The following is a 22388-nucleotide window of genomic DNA, read 5'->3' as shown; positions in this document are numbered from 1 at the left end:
GAGGACATTGTGCTGGATGAAATAAGTCAGGCAGAAAAAGACAAACACCTTATGATCTCTTATATGTAAAATCTAAAAACGAAACACACAAAAAAGCAAAGCAGGCTTGTAGAGAGAGAACAGATTCATGGTGCTAGGTGTCCAGGCTGGCTGAGGGGGTCAGGAGGTAAAAGAACTAAAGTGGAGCCCCTCCCCACTACACTCTAGAAAGTCAAAATTCTCTCTGTGCAGTCGTTGGGATGATGGTTGTAAAATTTAGTTCGTTTTTATGAGGAAATATCAAAATGTAATATAATTAGTGATCATCTAGTTAATTTTTATTTTCCTGCCTAAAATAATTGTTCATTAAATTATAACCTTAATTTAGTGGGTTAACTTTTAAAACTGAATAAAAACACAGATACAGTGTGAAGGAAAACTAGAAAGAGTGCATAAAATACATCACAGATTGTCATCCATCACCCCAGGCTGTAAATGCACATTACAGACATCGTAATCATTTGTCCGAATCAGAATTACACTCACCTCTTGACCACTCTGAAGGCGCTGACTTCTGGACTTAGCACAAACAGTAATCAGAAGAGAAACAGCTAGCCTATTTTCAACTTAGTTCTTCTAAATAAACCCAGGATTGAATCCTTCCAAAGCATTTTGATTCAGAATTCCAGGAGCAAGTCTTTGTTTTCTTCTGTCTCTCCTCTCCTTTCCCCCACACTCTGTCTTGAAACTCAGGTTTTAATCAGCATGTACTTTTAGATACTTTTAAATGCTTGATCCTGATACAACTTACTGCTTTCTTTACTGCTATTTCCTGTAAAGAGAGTCTTTCTTTGAAAATGTTTTTCTTCTAACTTAACTATATTCTCCAAATTTTAAGCTCTCTCCTTCTTGTTTATTTAGGTCTTTTATCTTCCAGTCTTTGTTGAGAGATGATTTCTTTTGAATAGAAAATATTTGTACACAGTTTCACATTGATTCATTTTAACCAAACCAAATTTTGCATGAGTGTGCATCAGTTGACTTGAAACTTTTTATCATCAGGTGGAAAATCTGTACTTTAGGGAAAAAATCAACTGTGATCCATACATAAGCAAAGTGGTAATGATTTGAAAATTAATTTCTTGTGCCATGTCAATGTAGCATTGTTCTCTACAATTCCACCAACTCTACAATACAGAGTTCTCTACCAACTCTACAATAATTAAACAGCCATACTAAACATATTGCTACAAAACCGACCTTCAGCCAAGTTAAAATAGTTGCTTTCATAGAAATACTTACTGAGGACAAATGAATTTAAGCAGTAGGGTGGATCCAGCCTTCAAGGTGACATTTTTCATCTTAGTTCAAAGCTAATGAAGAAAATGAAAGAATGTGTTTTTTTGGAAACATCCCTAAGCCGCTTGGAAATTATTTCATGCTATCTCCTTGGAACAGTGTTTTGGTTCTTAAGTCACTTAAAAGATAGTGCAGTTATTAACAAAGACAAGAAAGTGAAAGCCAACTTGTACCTGCAGATATGCTGGGCAACGTCCCCCTTAGGGACTTGGTTAAAAAGTGGAATGGATTCAGCCAATTCCTTTGGTCCCAGGGAAATCCCTAAACCACGCTGTACTCAGAAGCAATCTTGCATTCACCCCATCCTCCAAGTCCTGCTCTGCTCTGGGGCGGTGGCTTCCCTAGTTTTATTTTAAGATCCCACAAGAGAATTTAAAATCCACAAGTCAGTTGAGCATAGGAAGTCTCTTCAATCTAAAATCCACCTGGGATGTGAAAACAGGCGCCAGTGAGAGATAATAACTGGAAGGTCCATGTGTTATCCTCAGGTTGATTTTGACAGTACAGACACACTGTGGAGCACCGCTGTCTGGAAAATGTTTAACTAAGACATTCTGGTGATGGATAGAAGACCCTTGAGAGCCCCTTAGATCCTGATGCTGGGAAAGAGTGAAGGCAAAAGGAGAAGAGGGTGGCAGAGGCTGAGATGGTTAGATAGCATCACCTACTCAATGAATGTGAATTTGAGCAAACTCCGGGAGACAGTGGAGAACAGGGGAGATTGTTGGCTTCAGTAGTTCCTGAGGTCGCAAAGAGTCAGACAGGTCCTAGCAGCTAAACAACAAAACGTTTCCAAAAAGAATTGGGGAATTTTGCTATCCTTTCCTGCCTGAAACAGTCATGTGTTTTATACTGACTGAAGTGGAGCTTTTAATAAATCGCAATCTTAATGTCAGAGAATATTTCCTGACCAATTTTGTCTGTTAAGCCTCTCTATTCTTATATAAAATCTCTTTAAACTCTTCATAGTTTAAAGCACCATTTTATTATATTTTCTTGCTAACTATTAAGGAAATTCCTTTAAGCAAGGATATTTCCTTTTTGATCAGAATGTGACTGGGGAACCTGCATGGAACCAGAAGAGTGAAGAGTCCGCATTCTGGGAGGGTTGGTGTTTTCTCTCAGTGTGGCTTCCGCTGTCTCTTGTCACATTGCCCTTCCCAGCTCCTTCCTGGCTCACTTTGGTCTTAAAATCCAGTCCTGCCAGACTTTGACTTAGATCACAGATCCCTCTCCCCCACTCAGGCTTCAGGGAAGATGGGGCGTAATCTCTCCGTGGTCTCCTCACCCCCACATGCTGGCTTCACTGTAGTGTTGGGTCCGGAGAAGAAGGATGGAAGCAGGGACCCCACCGCCTGTTTGATCGGCCAGCACGGGAGCCGCAGACACGCGTGGACTCTGAGCTGCAGGGTCTCTTCGGGTGGGTCTTGGGAGCTCTTTGAGCAGACGGCCACCTCCCTGCACTTGACCGCCGAGTGTCCCTTGCTGACCCCTGCCAGTGACCCCCACCAGGGTGTGTGCAGAGCTTCCTGTCGCTGGGTCTCCTGTCCAGCCAGCGGGCAGCCCTCTTGGACCTCAGCAGGGTCCACTTGGGATGCACCAAAGTTTTATCTTTGCCATCCATTGTCTGAGAATGTCCGTTGGCCTTCAATGCCGGCTTTGGGTCTCCTTCCAGTCCTTCTCCTCATGCAACTGACAAGTATGTATAACAGCAAATTCAATAAGGAGATTCTGAGCCCAGGAGTGAAAACAACAGCCTCAGCCACTCATATGTAGGAGAGGTTCTCTCACCACAGATACACAGCATCCCCTCACACACACCCAGAGATGCGTAGAAGCACACCCTCCCTTGGCTTGCGTGAGGAATAGGGTGTGTGGCGCCTCCCTTTCAGAATTAGAGGAGTCTCCATGGTCCTCTCTTGGCTGCCAAATCTGTACTCAGATCGTTGCCGTTAGCCTCTGTGGTGGTGGTTTACTCCAGCACGGGTATCCGGAGGCACTGCAAGCAAAGGCGGCCACGTGGTCTTACATTTCTACTTTTAGATCATGAGTGAATGAATGCAGCAGAATGTTTTCAGAATGTGAGGATATTTAACTATTTTGAGGTGGTAGGTTTAGCTGAATCTAAGCATAAGAGGATCTTCAATCTCATTCACCGGAATTATGAAGTTCACTTCAATAAAGAAGAACTTTTTCTTTGTGTATTTTTGGTGCCTTTTTAGAAAATTAACTTGACCATATATGCAATAGGCAAGAGATAATGAATTCTCCGCTGGCCAGGATGTGGAGAAAAAGAAACCCTTTTACGCTGTTGGCAGGAATACAGCTTGGGGCACACACCATGGAAAACAGTGTGGAAATTCCTCAAGACATTAAAAACAGAGCCATCACATGATCTATATTCCTGCCTGCTGACGCTCAGTCACTTAGTCATGTCTGACTCTTTGCGATCCACAGACTATAGCCTACCAGGCGGCTCTGTCCATGGGATTCTCCAAGCAAGAATACTGGAACGGGTTGTCATTTCTTACTTCTGGTTATATATCTAAAGAAAAAGACATCATTATCTCAAAGAAATACTTTTATTCCCCTAGTCATGACAGCATTATTCACAAAAGCCAAAGTATGGAAAAACCTAAGTGTCCATTGACAGTTGAACGGATAAAGAAAATGTGGTACATATGTGATGGGATATTATTCAGCCTTTAAAAAGAAGGAAGTCCTGCCATTTATGAAAACATGGACCTCAAAGGCATTGTGGTAAATGACATAAGGCAGACAGAGAGAGACAAATACTGCAGGGTATCACTTACATAAATTTTCTACTTTTTCTTCTTTTCCTCTCCCCCGCCCAGTTGCTGAAGGCTACTTCTTCTTTTTGGCCTTTTTTTTCCCTCCCTGAAAGGCTATATAATTGGAAGACTGTCCACAAAAACCACTGTTGATCCTCTAAACCCAGAGTGTCCCTTTAAGTCACATTAGTCTTTTTTTTTATCTGATGTCTCTTCATCCTTTACATCCCTTCCCTGTAGATCATGTATCCAGTTACCCGGTCCTTTCTTGAATCTTAAGACTCAAGCTTAGTTTCATCTTTCCAGTGATTGCCCCACCTCGCCTCAGTCCTCTTTCAGCATCCCTCCACCAACCCCCTGCTTTTTCTTGGTTAATTCTTGGCACTTCCTGCATTCTGTTTTGAGACTTCCTGACCCCACTGTTGAGCAGCAAATCTTTTCCTCATTATTTTATTTCTTAAGCTTCAAGCAGATGTAATCACATCATGTTCCATCCAGATCTATATACCCTCCTAATTTTTCACAGATCACATTCCCTTAAATTAATTTGCTTGCTTGGAGGTTTTCCTGGTAGAAAGGAAGAGACTAATTGGCCTTTGTTGTTTGTTTTGTTCAGTTTCTTACATTAAAAAGGATACCACATGCAGCAGCTTAAACCAACACAGATTCATCATCTTAGAATTCTAAAGGACAGAAGTCCAACAGCAGGCTCACTGCGCAGAAACTGAAGTGCCGGCAAGGCTGCATTCTGTTCTGGGAGCTCTGAGGATAACACAAGCCCAGGTTCACTGGGGCTGTTGACCAAGTACCATTCCATACTCTGAGCAGCTGTCAAGGCTTTTTGTAATAAATTGCGCTCCGCCAAGAGAAACTGTCTCAGAGCTCTGTGTGGTTTCTGTCAGTCTTCCACAGCTAACCACAGCACTGGCAACATTTCCATATTCCAACACGCGGCTCTCCTCTTAAATGTTTTCCTTTCTGCTCCCAAGTACTTCACGTTTGCTGCGTAGAAAGGAATTGCTTTTAGGCCTTTGGAGAACGTGACTAAGACAATAGCTCTTTTTTAGAAAAAAAAAAATATTTATTGAATCGTTCATTTATTTGTTTTTTGCTGTGCTGAGTCTTTTTTTTTTTCATTTATTTTTATTAGTTGGAGGCTAATTACTTTACAATATTGTAGTGGTTCTTGTCATACATTGACATGAATTAGCCATGGATTTACATGTATTCCCCATCCCGATCCCCCCTCCCACTTCCCTCTCCACCCGATCCCTCTGGGTCTTCCCAGTGCACCAGGCCCGAGCACTTGTCTCATGCATCCCACCTGGGCTGGCGATCTGTTTCACCCTAGATAATATACATGTTTCGATGCCGTTCTCTTGAAACATCCCACCCTCGCCTTCTCCCACAGAGTCCAAAAGTCTGTTCTGTACATCTGTGTAAAAACAGTGGTTAGATGCCACGAAGTAGGTGGCAATGCCTTAACCGTATGCATGTTGTCAGGCCCGAGAGCCTCTTCCATCCTTGTCAAGGGGAGTGCTAACCTTCTCTCCTTTCATACAACACGAGTCTTTTTTCAATTATTTATCTACTCATCCATTTATTCATTCTGGCTGTGCTGAGTCTTTTTCATTGCTGCACGCGGGCTTTCTCTGGTCACAGCACGTGGACTTCCTATTGCGATGGCTTCTCGAGTCTCAGAGCGCCAGCTCTAGTGAGCGTGGCTCAGCAGTTACAGTGCACAGGCCCAGTCGCTTCGTGACATGTGGAGTGTTTCAGGACCAGGGGTTGAACCCGTTTTCCTTGCACTGGCAGGCAGATTCTCAACCACTGGACTACCGGGGAAGTCCCTCCACATTTATTTATTAGTTTGCATATCCAAGTGCTGCACCCACTCTAGACTATATCAGTGTCTCTCTCACTCCAGTATCAGAATATGTTGGTTGGAAGGACAGACAGATAGCTCAGTGGTATAAAGGCTATGGGGCTTCCCATGTGACTCAGTCGGTAAAGAACCTGCCTGCAATGCAGGAGACTGCCTGCAATACAGGAGACCCAGGTTCAATCCCTGTGTCGGGAAGTTCCCCTTGGAGTAAGGAATGGCAACCCACTCCAGTGTTCTTGTCTGGAAAGTCCCATGGATAGAGGAGCCTGGCTGGCTAGAGTTCATGGGGTCGCAGAGCCAGACATGGCTAAACCACTATACCACCTCATAAAGGCTATGATAACAGTAAACACAGAATGAAATGGAGATGTAGAGGAAAGATGTGCAATCCAAAATTGGGTCTGAAGGAACTAAACAAAGAAGGAGCTCTTAGAAAACAAGACGTTCCACATCCCCAAACTGATCAGTCCTGGCCGTCGGACCTCAGCAATGGGGTCGTTCCTGTGAGCTCAGCCTTCTCGTCTTTGCTGAAGTGAGCAGGTCGGTTGTCACTGGCTTCTTTCTTCCTACTACAGAAAAAGTAAAAGAAACAGAAAAGTCCACAATGCATCCATAAGGCCAGTTAAGTGACAAGTAGGTGCCAATTTTTAAGAGTGAAAAGTGTCATCAAAATGTATATTTTAATGGCTCTATAAATTTCAACTAACAATAAGGGAGTTCTTTGTAGTCTTTAAGCAACAGTCTACATCAGGAGACATTTTTTTTCTTCACTTTCCAGAAAAGTATGTATCTAAGAAGACTTTAATAACACAAAAACAACATTTATCATCAAATTATAGCAAATCTGCCCAGCAGATAAAAATTACATTATGCTTAAAAATTCCTGATTTTGCTGAAGACAAAGCAGTATTATTTTACCTACATTTTGCTAAGATTTTCAATAAAAGCCAAATTTAATGAGGACTAAATTATTATTTCCACATAAAGCTAGTCTTGCCTGCATCTTACAGTAAATTACCATGAAACTGAATTGGTGCTATTTTTAATTCTGCTATATGATTTTAGCTGACAGCCTGTTTTCTGTATATGTGGGAGAAAATTTTTCACCGTTTTCAAAGCTCCTTTTGGATCATTTAACGCTCATGTCATTACCCTAAGGCCTAAATTTAGTGAAAGTAATAAAGCTTAAATTTAATCATTTGTTCAGTAAGTATTTATTAAGAGTCTGGTGTAAAGACCTCCTCTTATGCAGAGGAATATAACTGTACTTTCCCCAGAATTCTAAACAAAAGTGATGGGAAGACACTCAGGAGTGGCCGTCCATCTATGACTGTATCTCTCCTTTGCAGGACTGCTGATTGTCAGTTTCCCTACAATCAATAAGCCCATTTGTCTCATAATTCACTCAGTTTAGTCTCTCTTCTCTACTATTTGTCTTGTTATTCATAAACATCTTTCAGCTTTTCTTTTTTGGAAATTGCCAGATTGCTCTATTTAACTAATCCTATACATAATTAAAATGTTATTTAGGTTTCTGTGCCAGAGAAAAGTTATTTATCTGAATTAAGAATTTGAGTATAGCTGCAGGCTACCCGAAAATGACATGTAAATGAAAAAGCATTTCCACCATGAAGAGGAAAATGCAGAAAACGTTTTAGAACATTTTCTGCCTTTATTTCTCCACAAAGAAATTTAATTATTTACACACTATGTGTAGAGCAAGATAGATGTTTGAAAGATAAAACAAAGACAAAAGGCACTGAATTTTATAGGAAAATAATTATTTAAAAATGCAGTGGGTTGAGATTATTGCCTTTGTATTTAATCTGCTCAGTTCTGTGAAAATAGAAAGGTGAAAGCTAAGGTTAACTGGGAGAAAAACGCTAGTTAAATAATGATGGGACAAAGTAAATTAACATGCAATAAAAGATATTAAAGGACTTCAGAGCATTTGCCTAAGAAAGAACAAATAAAAAGCACAGCTATAATTATTTGAAAGGTGACCATCGAAAACAGATTTTAAACCGCAAAGCCTTGTATAATTCTCAAACAAATGTACTTGTCTGCAACAAAACTGTTAGATCAAGTGTGCAGACTACAAAGGTGAATACTTTTGACATGACGTGAACGTTTGGGGCTGATCTAACTGAACCAAACACAACCCAGAAGAGGACGGACAGAATGCCAGCTGCTTCTCAAACTTGACCGTGACCTCGGGGCTGAACCGCGCTGGTCACGGGCAGCAGTGTGGCTCCTGGACCCGCCTCTCCATTTCAGTCCTGGCCACCGTCCATGCAGCCTGGTTTCTCCAGCACATCCGTGCAGACACACAGACACACAATGCTTACTCATAGTCCGACACAAATGCCTCACGCACTCACATACTGATGCACAGAGCCACGGACCCACTCATCACTCACACTCTCACAAATCCTCACACACGCATATTCATATGCACATGCACATAGACTGATAGACACTTAGACACACTCACATGCACTGATACACACTCACACAAAGACACACACCCTCCCTTTCCCGCTTGCCCTGCAAGTCCCTCAGCAGGTTCCCTGCTCGCTGCTCAGCCCATGTCCTGGAGCCCCAGCTCCTCCAGGCTCAGCCACAGCCCTCAGTTTAGTTCAGTTCAGTTCAGTCGCTCAGTCGTGTCCGACTCTTTGCAATCCTATGGACTGCAGCACGCCAGGCCTCCCTGTCCATCACCAACTCTCGGAGCCTACTCAGACTCATGTCCATTGAGTCGGTGATGCCATCCAACCATCTCATCCTCTGCCGTCCCCTTCTCCTCCAGAGCCCTCAGAGAGTCTCAGAGATTCAGACACAGCTGAGGACCAAACAAACTGGGACGAGAGACCTCCAGTTTCAACAAACTCCCAGGAAATCTTGATGATGAGACTCCTAGGACCACAACCTGTGAACCACTGGACCATGAGACCACAAACATTTAAAGGGAACGTTGGCGCAAGGGTGCTTTGTCATACTTAACACTTTTATTTTCACCCCAAATACCATAGTGGATACTCTTCTTTCGGTCTTTGGGGTCCTGGAAGTACTCGCAGGTAGTCATGCAGATGAGGTGTTAACTGCATGTGACTTCTCTGGTGATTTAAAGTATTGTAGTTTGGAGAAACATTCAAAACATTGAAATGTAAAAAGAAAAAGCTGGAGTCATGTTGTCTCCCTTCCAGAAATGTCAAGGACTTCTAGAGACACATCGTGGAAATTGGCTTAAGATTTTGGTCGTTGTTAGAAAAGTTTTCAAAACTTTCATAAATTATTTAAGTCAAAACTCAAATACCTAATAAAAATTAGTTTCAATATGTGCTGTTGTTGCTTCTATAAATTTTTTCTATGAATGCTGGCATTCTGTTGCTAGAAGAAAAAAGGTTTTTTTTAGAAAGTTGTGCATCTCAGCAATGCCTTCTTGTCATTATAGTAGCCCTGGGCTTCCCTGGTGGCTCAGTGGTAGAGAATCTGCCTGCCAATGCAGAAGACACAGGTTCAATCCCTGGGTTGGGAAGATCCCCTGGAGAAGGAAATGGCAACCCACTCCAGACTTCAGGCCTAAGAATTCCATGTGTAGAGGAGCCTCATGGGCTACAGTCCATGAAGTCACAGAGTCAGACACACGTTAGCAACTAAACAACATCATAGAGTGACTGGGAAGGATTATTTTCTTGATTCCTGAGGAAAAGCCCACCTCCCAAACCCGGCTTCTGACTCCTCTTGAGCAAGGAGACAGTCCACGTGAGAATCTACTTTCTCCTTGACATAGGCAGCCACAGTAACACCACAGAGGACCAGCCCTGAAGGGTACTAACCATACTTTTGCAAAGAAAAATCATTTTTGTGATTGGAACATGGGAACTATTGTTTTTATGAGAATAGTACTCTGTGGGAGATTGTGTGTTCTTTTACTTTCTAACAATATTCCATGGTCTTGATAAAAGTAGAAATAAATGACAAATTTGGCTTGACATCTCATTGGTCAAACTCGGTCCTAAAGCTAAGGCAGAGTGACCCAGCATGGGGAGAAAGTGTTAGCCAGGTTTGATGGCATTGGCTATGGAGCAGAGAAGTTGGTGCTCAGATTCCTAGAGTCAGGAAACCTTGTCACAGATGACATTATTATGGGGATTTAAAATGCCAAGGCAAGCGCTGGAAGGTCATCCATAGAGAGAAACAAGAGCTTTGAAGGAAATCTATATTAAATGGCTCTAGTACAGATTTATGCTACATGAAAAAGTCAAACGTTCCCCTTTTATCTAGACCATGGAGTATTGTTAGAAAGTAAAAAGAACCCGCAGTCTCCCACAGAGTTCTCTTCTCTGGGCAGATCTCAATGGAAAGCTCTTATTCAGTGTCTGTGAATCGATTTGGGGGCTTGGCCCCAAATTTCTAACCTCATACTCTTTTGGATCTCTGCATATAAAAATAGTTAGAACACTTTGCTTCCAATTCTGTCTTGGTGCTGACCCATGCTAGGATGTGAAACCAGGTATGCCACTAATCCTTAACCATCTTGCCCAGCTAGGTCTTATATTAGGTTCAAATTCATCCATGTTTGTGGAAGCATTTGATACTACAGGATTCTGTGTAGGTGTGAGATACTCTCGTGTTTTCAGCAAAGGAAAAACACAGATCCAGAGAAGTTGCAGAGTAAAAGCAGTGAAAAGAGAGTGATCTAATTAATATCTTTAGGCAATTGGAGTCTTCTAAAGGGGAAAGTTATTTTCAATATCCTATTCCTAATTTTTTAAAGTAAGGATGGCCCACTTCTGATGTTTGTAGAAACAAAAGTGGTCACGTTCTTTTGTTGATCTGTGATCCACTGCAGTTCAGAATGGCTCAAAGGTCAGACCTTCCGTCTGCACAAACCAGTGTTACATTCAGGAAGACATTCACGCGTTTAGTCTAGTTTGACGTTTTCCAGCTATCCACTTCCATATTTTTATTTTATATTTAATTAAATATTATATACTTCATAATTTTTATATTTAATATTTAAATTAAGTAAGTTCTCTCCCCAAACTAAATCAGTCTAAGGTATACTGGATAGTAAGCAAATCTTCTCAGTCTGTTCTTTATAAATAAGATAAATTATATGCATGCTAAGTCGCGTCAGTCGTGTCCGACTCTGTGCGACCCCATAGACAGCAGCCCGCCAGGCTCCTCTGTCCACGGGATTCTCCAGGCAAGAATACTGGAGTGGGTTGCCATTTCCTTCTCCACAATTATATAGGGATAGCTTAAAATATCTTTAAGATACAATAGATACAATGTTATAATGTCAAATCATGGGCAACAATTGTGGAGATTGTTTTATTTCACTTCTTGAATATAGCTTTCTAGCTTCCTGAAGGTGGGTTTTTACGGCTCACCGCTTGCCTGGGTAGTTGGTTCAGGAAGTGGTCGTCTCCATCCTTCCCAGGTAGCCTCGCCTGACTCTGATGGCCTGCTTCTTTTCAGAGCTGGAGGCTGAGGAGTGGTGCAAACACCTCTGCATGGAGTGCCTGGGGACCCGGCTCAATGACATCAGCCTTGGGGAGCCTGATCTCCTGGCGGCTGGCGTGCAGAGGGAGCAGAACGGTAAGTGTGCGGCTCCCTCCTTCCCTTTAAAGTGCACGGGGAGTTGTTGAACTTTGAAACTGAATGGACCTCAGAAATATTTTGGACCAATCCTGTTTTTAAAAAAATTCAGTTTTAATTGGAGGATAATCGCTTTACAATATTCTGTTGTCCTCTGCCATGCAGCAATGTGGATCAGCCACTAGTATATATATGTTCCCTCCTGCTTGAACCTCCACCCCCCCAGCCCCCACCCCATCCCACCCCTTCAGGTTGTCACAAAGCACCAGGTTGAGTTTTTGGGACAATCACCCGTATTATACAGCAACTTCCCATTAGCTCTCTATTTTACATATAGTGATGAATATGTTTCAATGCTAGTCTCTCAATTTGCCCCACCCTCTCCACCCCCTACTGTGTCTAAAGTCTGTTCTCTATGTCTGTGTCTCTGTTTCTGCTCTGCAAAAATGTTCATCATTACTGTCTTTCTAGATTGCATATGTATCCGTTAATATACTAAATTTGTTTTTCTCTTTCTGACTTGCTTCATTCTGTATAATAGGCTCTGGTTCATCCACCTCACTAGAACTGACTCAAATGCATTCCTTCTTATTGCTAAGTAATATTCCATTGTATATATGTGCCATAGCTTCTTTATCCATTCGTGTTTGTTGGACATTGAGGTTTCTTCTAAATCCTAGCTGTGTAAATAGTGCTGCTATGAACACTGGGGTACATCAGACCAATCCTTTTTAAAGCAAAGTATACTGATCAACACATGTGTCTCAAGACTGCATACCACCTAGAAAAATGCTAAGGTACAGCCCAGGTCCCCTACGTTCTTGCTCTGTGACATTGCCATTTATTTCAATAAATAATCAATATATTAACTCACTGTACATAAGGTTTTGAATGGACAGTAGTCCTACATTTCTTCTTAAAGCATTGTCAAAGATTTGGAGTCTAAATAAACAATCTTGGCTTATGTTGTTTTTCAGTAGATTTTTAGGGAATGTGGAGAATATTATATCTTTGCTCAGGATGCCATAACAAAATACCATAGACTGGGTGGCTTAGACAACAGGAGTTAATTCCTCACAGCTTTGGATGCCGAGTTCTTGCTGTGGACCCATGTGGTGGAGGGAGAGAAAAGGCTGTCTCCTGTCTTCCCTTAGAAGGGTGCTAATTCATTATGAGGGCCCCATCCTCATGACTTCCTCTAAACTTAGTTACTCCCAAAGCCTCCATCTCCTGATCCTATCATCTTGGGAGTTAGGGCTTAAACCTATGAATTTATGGAGACACAGTTCAGTCCACAGCATCAGTTCACTTCAGTTCAGTTGCTCAGTCATGTCCAACTCTTTGCAACCCCATGGACTGCAGCATGCCAGGCCTCCCTGTCCATCAACAACTCCTGGAGTTTACTCAAACTCATGTCCATCGAGTCAGTGATGCCATCCAATCATCTCATCTTCTGTCCTCCCCTTCTCCTCCCGCCTTCAATCTTTCCCAGCATCGGGATCTTTTCCATGAGTCAGTTCTTCACATCAGGTTGCCAAAGTATTGGAGCTTCAGCTTCAGCATCAGTCCTCCCAATGAATATTCAGGACTGATTTCCTTTAGGATGGTCTGGTTGGATTTCCTTGCAATCCAAAGGTCTTTTCCAACACCACAGTTCAAAAGCATCAATTCTTCTGCACCCAGCTTTCTTTATAGTCCCACTCTTACATCCATACATGACTACCAGAAAATCATAGCTTTGACTAGATGGACCTTTATTGGCAAAATAATGTCTCTGCTTTGTAATAAGCTGTCTAGGTTGGTCATAACTTTTCTTCCAAGGAGCAAGCATCTTTTGATTTCATGGCTGAAGTCACCATCTGCAGTGATTTTGGAGCCCGCAAAAATAAAGTCTCTCACTGTTTACACTGTTTCCCCATCTATTTGATGAAGCGATGGGATTAGATGCCATGATCTTAGTTTTCTGAATGTTGAGTTTTAAGGAACTTTTTCACTCTCTTCTTTCACTTTCATCAAGAGGCTCTTTAGTTCTTTGCTTTGTCAGAAGGATGGTGTCATCTGCATATCTGAGGTTATTGATATTTCTCCCGGCAATCTTGATTCCAGCTTGTGCTTCATCCAGCCCAGCGTTTCTCATGATGTACTCTGCATATAAGTTAAATGAGCAGGGTGACAATATATAACCTTGACATACTCCTTTCCCAATTTGGAACCAGTCTATTGTTCCATGTCCAGTTCTAACTGTTGCTTCCCGACCTGCCTACAGATTTCTCAGGAGGCAGCTCAAGTGGTCTGGTATTCCCATCGCTTGAAGAATTTTCCATTTGTTGTGATCCACACAGAGTCAAAGCCTCTGGCATAGTCAATAAAGCAGAAGTAGATGATTTTCTGGAACTCTCTTGCTTTTTCAGTGATCCAATGGATATTGGCAATCTGATCTCTGATTCCTCTGCCTTTTCTAAATCCAGCTTGAACATCTGGAAGTTCACAGTTCATATACTGTTGAAGCCTGGCTTGGAGAATTTTGAGCATTACTTTGCTAACATGTGAAATGAGTGCAGTTGTTTGAGTATTCTTTGGCATTGCCTTACTTTGGGATTGGAATGAAAACTGACCTTTTCCAATCCTATGGCCACTGCCAAGTTTTCCAAATTTGCTGGCATATTGAGTACAGCACTTTCATAGCATCATCTCTCAGGATTTGAAATAGCTCAACTGGAATTCCATCACCTCCACTAACTTTGTTTGTAGTGATGCTTCCTAAGGCCCACTTGAGTTTGCATTCCAGGATGTCTGGCTCTAGGTGAGTGATCACACCATTATGATTATCTGGATCATGAAAATCTTTTACGATAGTTCTTCTGTGTATTCTTGCCACCTCTTCTTAATATCTTCTGCTTCTGCTAGGTCCATACCATTTCTTTATTGTGCCCATATTTGCATGATAAGTTCCCTTGATATCTCTAATTTTCTTGAAGAGATCTCTAGTCTTTCACATTCTGTATTTTTTCTCTATTTCTTTGCACTGATCACTGAGGAAGGCTTTATCTCTCCTTTCTATTCTTTGGAACTCTGCATTTAAATGGGTATATCTTTCCTTTTCTTCTTTGCCTTTTGCTTCTCTTCTTTTCTCAGCTAATTGTGAGGCCTCCTCAGACAACCATTTTGCCTTTTTGCATTTCTTTTTCTTGGGGATGGTCTTGATCCCTGTCTCCTGTACAATGTCACGAACCTCCGTCCACAGTTCTTCAGGCACTCTGTCTGTCAGATCTAATCCCTTAAATCTATTTCTCACTTCCATTGTATAGTCATAAGGGATTTGATTTAGGTCATACCTGAATGGTCTAGTGGTTTTCCCTACTTTCTTCAATTTAAGTCTGATTTTGGCAATAAGGAGTTCATGATCTGAGCCACAGTCAGCTCCCGGTCTTGCTTTTGCTGACTGTGTAGAGCTTCTCCATCTTTGGCTGTGAAGACTATAATAAATCTGATTTCAGTTTTGACCATCTGGTGATGTCCATGTGTAGAGTCTTCTCTTGTGTTGTTGGAAGTGGGAGTTAGCTATGACCAGTGTGTTCGCTTGGTAAAATTCTGTTAGCTTTTGCCCTGCTTCATTTTGTACCCCAAGGCCGAATTTGCCCATGATTCCAGGTATTTCTTGACTTCCTACTTTTTCATTCCAGTCGCCTATAATAAAAAGGACATCTTTTTTGAATATTAGTTCTAGAAGGTCTTGTAGGTTTTCATAGAACCATTCAACTTCAACTTCTTCAGAATTGCTGGTTGGGGCATAGACTTGGATTACCGTGATATTGAATAGTTTGCCTTGGAAACAGAGATCATTCTGTCGTTTTTGAGATTGCATCCAGTACTGCATTTCAGACTCTTTCGTTGACTATGATGGCTACTCCATTTCTTCTAAAGGATTCTTGCCCACAGTAGTAGATATAATAGTCATCTGAGTTAAATTCACCCATTCCAGTCCATTTTAGTTCGCTGATTCCTAAAATGTCGATGTTCACTCTTGCCATCTCCTGTTTAACAACTTCTGATTTCTTACTACACTTCCATACTACACCTGAAAGTGAAAGTGAAAGTCGCTCAGTCATGTCTGACTCTTTGCGACCCCATGGGCTATACAGTCCATGGAATTCTTCAGGCCAGAATAATGCAGTGGGGAGCCTTTCCCTTCTCCAGGGGATCTTCCCAACCCAGGGATCGAACCCAGGTCTTCTGCCTTGCAGGCGGATTCTTTACCAGCTGAGCCACAAGGGAAGTCTGTACTACACCTGAGGAAGTACAATGCATGAGAACTCAGAGTGTGGATAACAAAACTGAGGTTTATGTATCATATTACTGCACTGTTCTCTAACTTAACTTTTCTGATGTCTCAAGAATTTATGCTGCATCTTCTTGTGTAAAGCCTCTGAATAATGAAATCAGAGTGGTGTAACAAGCTTTCTCCCCTCCGTTTTAAAAACTATCATCACTAGAATATCTAATGGTATGAAAATAAAGTTTTCATAAATAAATATTAGAAAGTTTCCAATGTTATTAATTTCTAATGACTCGTGTTTTTGAAAATAATGAGGGATATTGGTGAAGCTTGACACTAGTTGTTAGAAGAAATTCTGGAATAATCTGTGGTTATACACTAGAGAGCACAGGTAAAAAAGCGTCAGGATAACACTGATGGTGATTTCGTTATAAATAATAATATTCTGATAACATAGATACACATATGGAATACACATGTGTATTCTGATAATAATATTCTGATATCTCATAGACCATTAAAAATCATCACTTTTTGTTTTTTGCTGAACTGAGAAAAATGTTCTCCCTCCACTAACTAATCATGAATATATACAGGCGCAAATTTTGCCCATGTTGCTAGTTTCAGAAAGTCACGGAGGCATTCCTGTGACTCTTTTTCTAGCTTCCTTTTGATATTTCAGTTTCTTTCCCACACTTTCTTGGATTTCATCTCTCTGACTTATTTTCTAAGAACTATGCTAAGTACAGAACATCCATAATCATATTACTTAAAATATGCTGCTTATTCTCAGTTTGAGAGAAGAAGGAAAAAAAATCTTTACCAATAAACATTCATCAAGTACTACATACAGAAATATGAAGAAAGTGAATAAATAAGGCCTGTGGGTGGAATCATTGCTGTGTGCAACTTGTTTGGTGTGAATTATATGCTTTTACCTTAAAGACCTAGGATTGTATATGGTTCCTATCCAAGTATATAATGTACTCTTTTGATTATTATAATTTTTATTGCTGATTTGATAATAATGTCAAAGTAATTTACCTACTATACAAAGGTAAAATTTTAATATAAATTTTTTAGGATAGGAAAAACACAGAATTAAATAGCCAGAGCTATGTAAGAAGCACAAGCAGATTTAGCCTACTAAGTAAACTCTTTAGGACAAAACTTGAATGTGGGCTGTACCCCTTAAATAGATCAGGTTCCTTAGTCACTTCTAATTTCAGTTTGCTACCGTGTGAAAATAAACCAATACTGATTTATGGTGTTATCCTGATGGTTACAGGGGATAATATAAAATAAAGACTAACTCATGCTTAGATTTAAAAAAAAAAAAAGCACAAGTCTGTTTGTTTAAACCCAAGTAAAAATAAAGAAATCAAAAATTAATTCCTGCATATAGTTTAGAGAAGACGTAAAGTTATAATGTCATCCAATGGTTTTTAAATAATCCTAAATTCATACAGAGGGTTATATGTGCTTTTAGTAAAGGAGGACGTAGTGTTTGACCCATTTAAATGACTTCCTGAAAGTACATGGTACCCTAAAGGAAACTGGCGGGCATCACACACACACACACACACACACACACAAACACACACACACACACACACACACACACACACACACACACACTCACACACATACTCACACACACATTGAGACACTTCCATATTTAGCTTTCAAAGGAAAATCTTAGCTGGGAGGATTTCCTTTCCCCAGGAAACACCTTCCATGTGGGTGAATTTCTCCCTGACTCCAAGGCCATGGACATAGCCATTCCTTCCATCTCTCCCAGTCTATATACACTTTCTTTAAAATGCTTCGTCAAGTCCAGATAACAGCACTTTTCTTCCATTTCTTCTGGCCCATGAAAGTCTGGCTACAAGTTTGTAAGATAGTGATTTATACCATAGGACAATATGGAAGGCATAATTCTCAACAGAATGTCAAAATTGCGGCCTCAGCTATTGGTAGCTCAAAAATCCCAGTGAATATGTGTGTCCATGCTGCCAGGACCCACACACACACACAGACTGGCACAGGTTGTTACTGGCATTCCCCAGTTCTGTCACCTCCTAATCAATGGACCTCTTCCAAAAAAATGATAATCCCATTTCAAGATCAGCCCTGAAATAACTAGAAGTAATCCATAAAATCTCATGCTGAAGACTAAGAGTGCTCATTAGTCGACATGAACCCTCTCCCTTGAGCCCTAGAATTGCTTTAGGGAGACACCTGTTTGTTAGACAGGACACCTGTTCATTTTACGACATGAAGGGAAAGTATTTGTTGTTTTTTAGCTAATGCAGGTGTTTTTTAAAATAATATAATCTTGTAAATCTGACCTTCCACAGTTTTCAATCATAACACCTCTTCATATAAACAAAACTTTAACTTCCTGATACATGCTTGAAGTCATTAACACATTCAGATTAGAATCATTCCTTTATGAAAGATTTGTTATTACAGATTCAGGGGTTTCTCCTTGAGGCATTTCAGAGTTAAATTCTACCATTTCTATTTCATCAGAAACATTATTTTAACATTTTATCAATGATGGGCTTGGATTCCATTTGAAATTACTCCTAAGCGATGAGAGGCACATGTGTGCAGAATTGATGTCATAAATTATTGTATCGTTCGTGGCTCACGGTGGTCCTGTGGGGTCCCATCACCAAGAGAAGACCCACTGCTCAGTCCCGACCACAGCATATTTCTTGACATTCGAAATTGCTACTTGCCCTTGAAGGTTTTCCTGACGCTTCAAACAGCTTGGTCTTATTTACTCTGAGACTAGCTAAGAATAAACATTTGTGCGAATTGTTTATTTATTCTCTAATTGGAGGAAAATTGCTTTACAATGTTGTGGTGGTTACTGCAGCACAACAGCCCAATTCAGCCGTAATTGCACACATGTCATCGCTGCTGGGCCGCCCTCCCCTCCCCACCCCGCCCCTGCAGACCATCGCAGAGCGCCCGTCTGGGCTCCCTGTGTTACACGGCAGCTTCTCACCAGCTCTCTGCTCTACGCATTGTGGTGCATATGTGTGTCTGTGCTTCCTTCTCCGTGTTGGTTCTTTCCTTCCCCGACTGTATCCACAAAGCCGTTTTCTGTCTGCATCTCCATCCCTTCCCTGCAGATGGGCTCATCAGTACCATTTTTCTAGGTTCCATATGTATGCATTATTAATATACTGGGCATGGTTTTGTTCAGTCGCCAAGTTGTGTCTGACCCTTCGCAACTCCATGGACTGTAGCACTCCAGGCTGCCCTGTTTCTCATCATCCCGGAGTTTGCCCAAGTTCATATACCCAGCAAATAATTTTTAAAGGTATAACATGTGTTGCTAAGATAAAAGTGGTTATTGATTAAGTTCTTTGCTTTAATCGTCTCTGTCTAGTGTTGTCAGCTGTTTTCCTATTGATTCAGAATCTGGCATGGGATACGGGAAAGTAAGGGAGGATAGCACGCCACACCCACCTACTCACACACACACACACACACACACACTTATTCTGACTTCAGATAACACTGCCACAAAAGAGTGCACATTAAGGGGACAATCTGAGCTTTACCTTCTTACAGCTTTCAGAATCTTCACATCGTTCAGCTGTATTTAAGATAGCCTATGCTGACCTTGTGACTGACCTTGTGACCTCCCTTGTGACTCAGCTGGTAAAGAATCCACCTGCAATGCAGGAGACCTGGGTTCAATCCCTGGGTTAGGAAGATCCCCTGGAGAAGGGAAAGGCTACCCACTGCAGTATTCTGGCTTGGAGAATCCCATGGACTGTATAGTCCATGGGGTCGTAAAGAGTCGGACACGACTGAGTGACTTTTTTTTTTATGCTAACCTTAGAAAATATTGTGGTACAGTGTTACAATCATATTTATTTAGAAAGGAGTCTCAAAATACATAATAGCAATCCTAGGAAACAAATGCAATGTATTAATCACTAATAGCAGAGGTAAGCATCACAACCAAGAAGCTAGCCACTTGTACGAAGTTCCTGCTGTTACAGTTGCAAGTGGATTCAAGGATCTGTTTTGTTATTCATGCAAGAGATCACCCTCCAGAACAAAATGGAGAAGTGACCTCAGACTTTGTCATCTGATTAATTTGGAGTCAGATTCGAGGGTTTGGTTTTTTCCCAGGACCAAGAGTCCCTGCTTAGAAATGGGCTAGAATTCTCATGAATTCCTACTTTTAGCCAAAGAACATGTGTATAACCTTTGTCTGGGAGCAAAACAGTATTCCAGTGTTGTTTATAAATTATTTACTTGGGTTACCCTAGCAACCATGCTCCCTACATTCCACTCAGACACCCTTGTATGTCATTCACTCATTCATTATTCATTCATCAAAGATTTTTGAGGCTATGCTGTGTGAGAACTAAGCTGAGGAAATGTGGTGGTGGTTTAGTCACTAAGTTGTGTCCGACTCTCGCGACCCCATGGACTGTAGCCCGCCAGGCTCCTCTGTCCATGGGGTTCTCCAGGCAAGAACACTGGAGTGGGTTGCCATTCCCTTCATACAAAGTCGGGCCATTACTTTTAAGAAGCTCACAGAGTAGTAAGCGAGACAAGCTCGTACCCACAAGGTGTATCAATCATTGTTTATTTTTCTGTTTCTTAAATGTTTTAAAAATTAATTTATTTGTTTTTAATTGGAGGATGATTGCTTTACAGTATTGTGTTGGTTTATGCCATACATCCACGTGAATCAGTCATAAGTATGCTGTGCTTTTGGTCATATAAAGGAAGCTTGATAGATTGAACTATGATGAGAAACCAGGTTAAATGACTCCTCATTTCACAGAAAACAAGCACAAATATACCCACACACAAAAAGAGAAAAGAAAAGAAGTCTCAGTATTCACTAATATCATTTTGGATACATCCAACTTTTGATGATTCGTTATTTTCCTGCTACAGTAAAGCTATAGTGTAAAGCTTGAAAGTCAGACCCTTAGCCTGAGGAACATAAGTGGCCAAGCATAGTACATCATCAAGTTCTTGTCCACTTCTCATGAGCTCTGGGGCCAGGGTCAAGGGACTAAAGTACTCTAAATCTCAGATTCCCGCTCTTGAGGATGATACTGTTGGCACACATCCCACAGGATGGTAGTAAGGATTAAATACCACATGTAAAGCAAGTAGCACAACATCTACCAGCAAAGTCAGTGTTTCTCTAGCATATTGTGAATGTCTTCAATTCATTCACATCAAGTGCATGTTAAACAGGAGAATTCTGGGCCCCACCCACACCTTTAAAGTAAATATCTCTGGGGTGTGGGGCCAGATGTCTGTATTTTAATAACCCCAGGAACCCTAATACGCACTAAAGTTTGAAAACCCAGGGTAATAAACTATTGATTATAATTAGCTTCAGAACATCTACCAATAATTTTAGGAAAATCATTGCTAAAATGATTGAATGATTTCTTGCAAAGTTTCTTGCATTTCTTACACAGTTTCAAAGTTACTGACATAAATTTAATAACAACATCCTTGTATTACCTTCTTAATATCTGTCTACACTGTAGTGATAGCTCCTTTTTTACCTCCTGTGGGTTATTTATGGCTTTTTTCCCTCTTAATCGGCATCATCAGATATTAACTTATTTATTAAGCCTTTTTTCAGTATTATTTAAAGTGTATTAATTTCTGCTCTCACTCACTATGTCTAACCACTGTTAGTTGCTCCACCATTTTGTTTAATTGCAGGATTCTTTTTCAGATCTTTTAGGTGGATGTTTAGATCGTTAATTTTCAGCCTCTCACTTTTAAAATATATTTTGTAAAGTTCTGCATTTTTCTTTGAGCATAGTTTAAAATCCTAATTGTAGTAATAACATTCTCAGAGCTCAGATTATAATAAATGTTAAAATCAGAGCAGAAAATGGGGGAAAATGTTTTTAATTTCCATCTGCCATAAAAGAAAAATTGAAAATATTATCTCTGATTATAGACTTTGTAAATAAAACTTTTATTGCTTAATAGAGATTCAAATTACCCAAACGATTCAAGAAAAAAAATAGAAAACCTAAAATCCCTGTTTCCATTCGAGAAATTAAAATGAAAAATGTACAACATCCCATACACAAACTCCAGTCACATACTGTGCACTCTTGAATTCTATTTAAAGGAGAAATAATGTTAGTCCTATGCAAACTTTTTCAGAAAGCAGAAGAGGAGGGATTATTTCACAATTCATTTTATGAAGCCGCTATAACCAGATATTGAAGCCAGAAAAAGTCAGTGTAAGAAAATTGCAGGCAGATATCATTCATGAAAAAGTTGGCTTGAAACTCAGCATTCAGAAAACTAAGATCATGGCATCCAACCCCATCACTTTATGGCAAATAGATGGGAAAAAAGAATGGAAACAGTGACAGATTTTATTTTCTTGGGCACCAAAGTCACTGCAGACGGTGACTGCAGCCATGAACTTAAAAGACACTTACTTGCTCCTTGGAAGAAA

The 22388-nt window shown here is 40.7% G+C and overlaps 1 protein-coding gene and 1 non-coding gene across 2 annotated transcripts in view; one reads left to right on the top strand and one right to left on the bottom strand.

The window, feature by feature from the left end:
* Positions 1-22388, top strand: part of DOK6 (docking protein 6) — a 388678-nt gene that overhangs the window by 211570 nt on the left and 154720 nt on the right. Inside the window, exon 4 of the mRNA XM_043444411.1 lies at positions 11503-11622. Coding sequence (XP_043300346.1) covers positions 11503-11622 — 120 coding nt within the window. The remainder of the gene's footprint in view (positions 1-11502; positions 11623-22388) is intronic.
* On the bottom strand, positions 5571-5696 carry LOC122425923. The gene has a single exon (XR_006265072.1). It is a non-coding gene; the product is annotated as a U6atac minor spliceosomal RNA (small nuclear RNA).

This window comes from Cervus canadensis, chromosome 23, assembly GCF_019320065.1.
Source record: "Cervus canadensis isolate Bull #8, Minnesota chromosome 23, ASM1932006v1, whole genome shotgun sequence".
Taxonomy (NCBI): Eukaryota; Metazoa; Chordata; class Mammalia; order Artiodactyla; family Cervidae; genus Cervus; species Cervus canadensis.
This window is presented reverse-complemented; position numbering and strand designations above follow the sequence as displayed.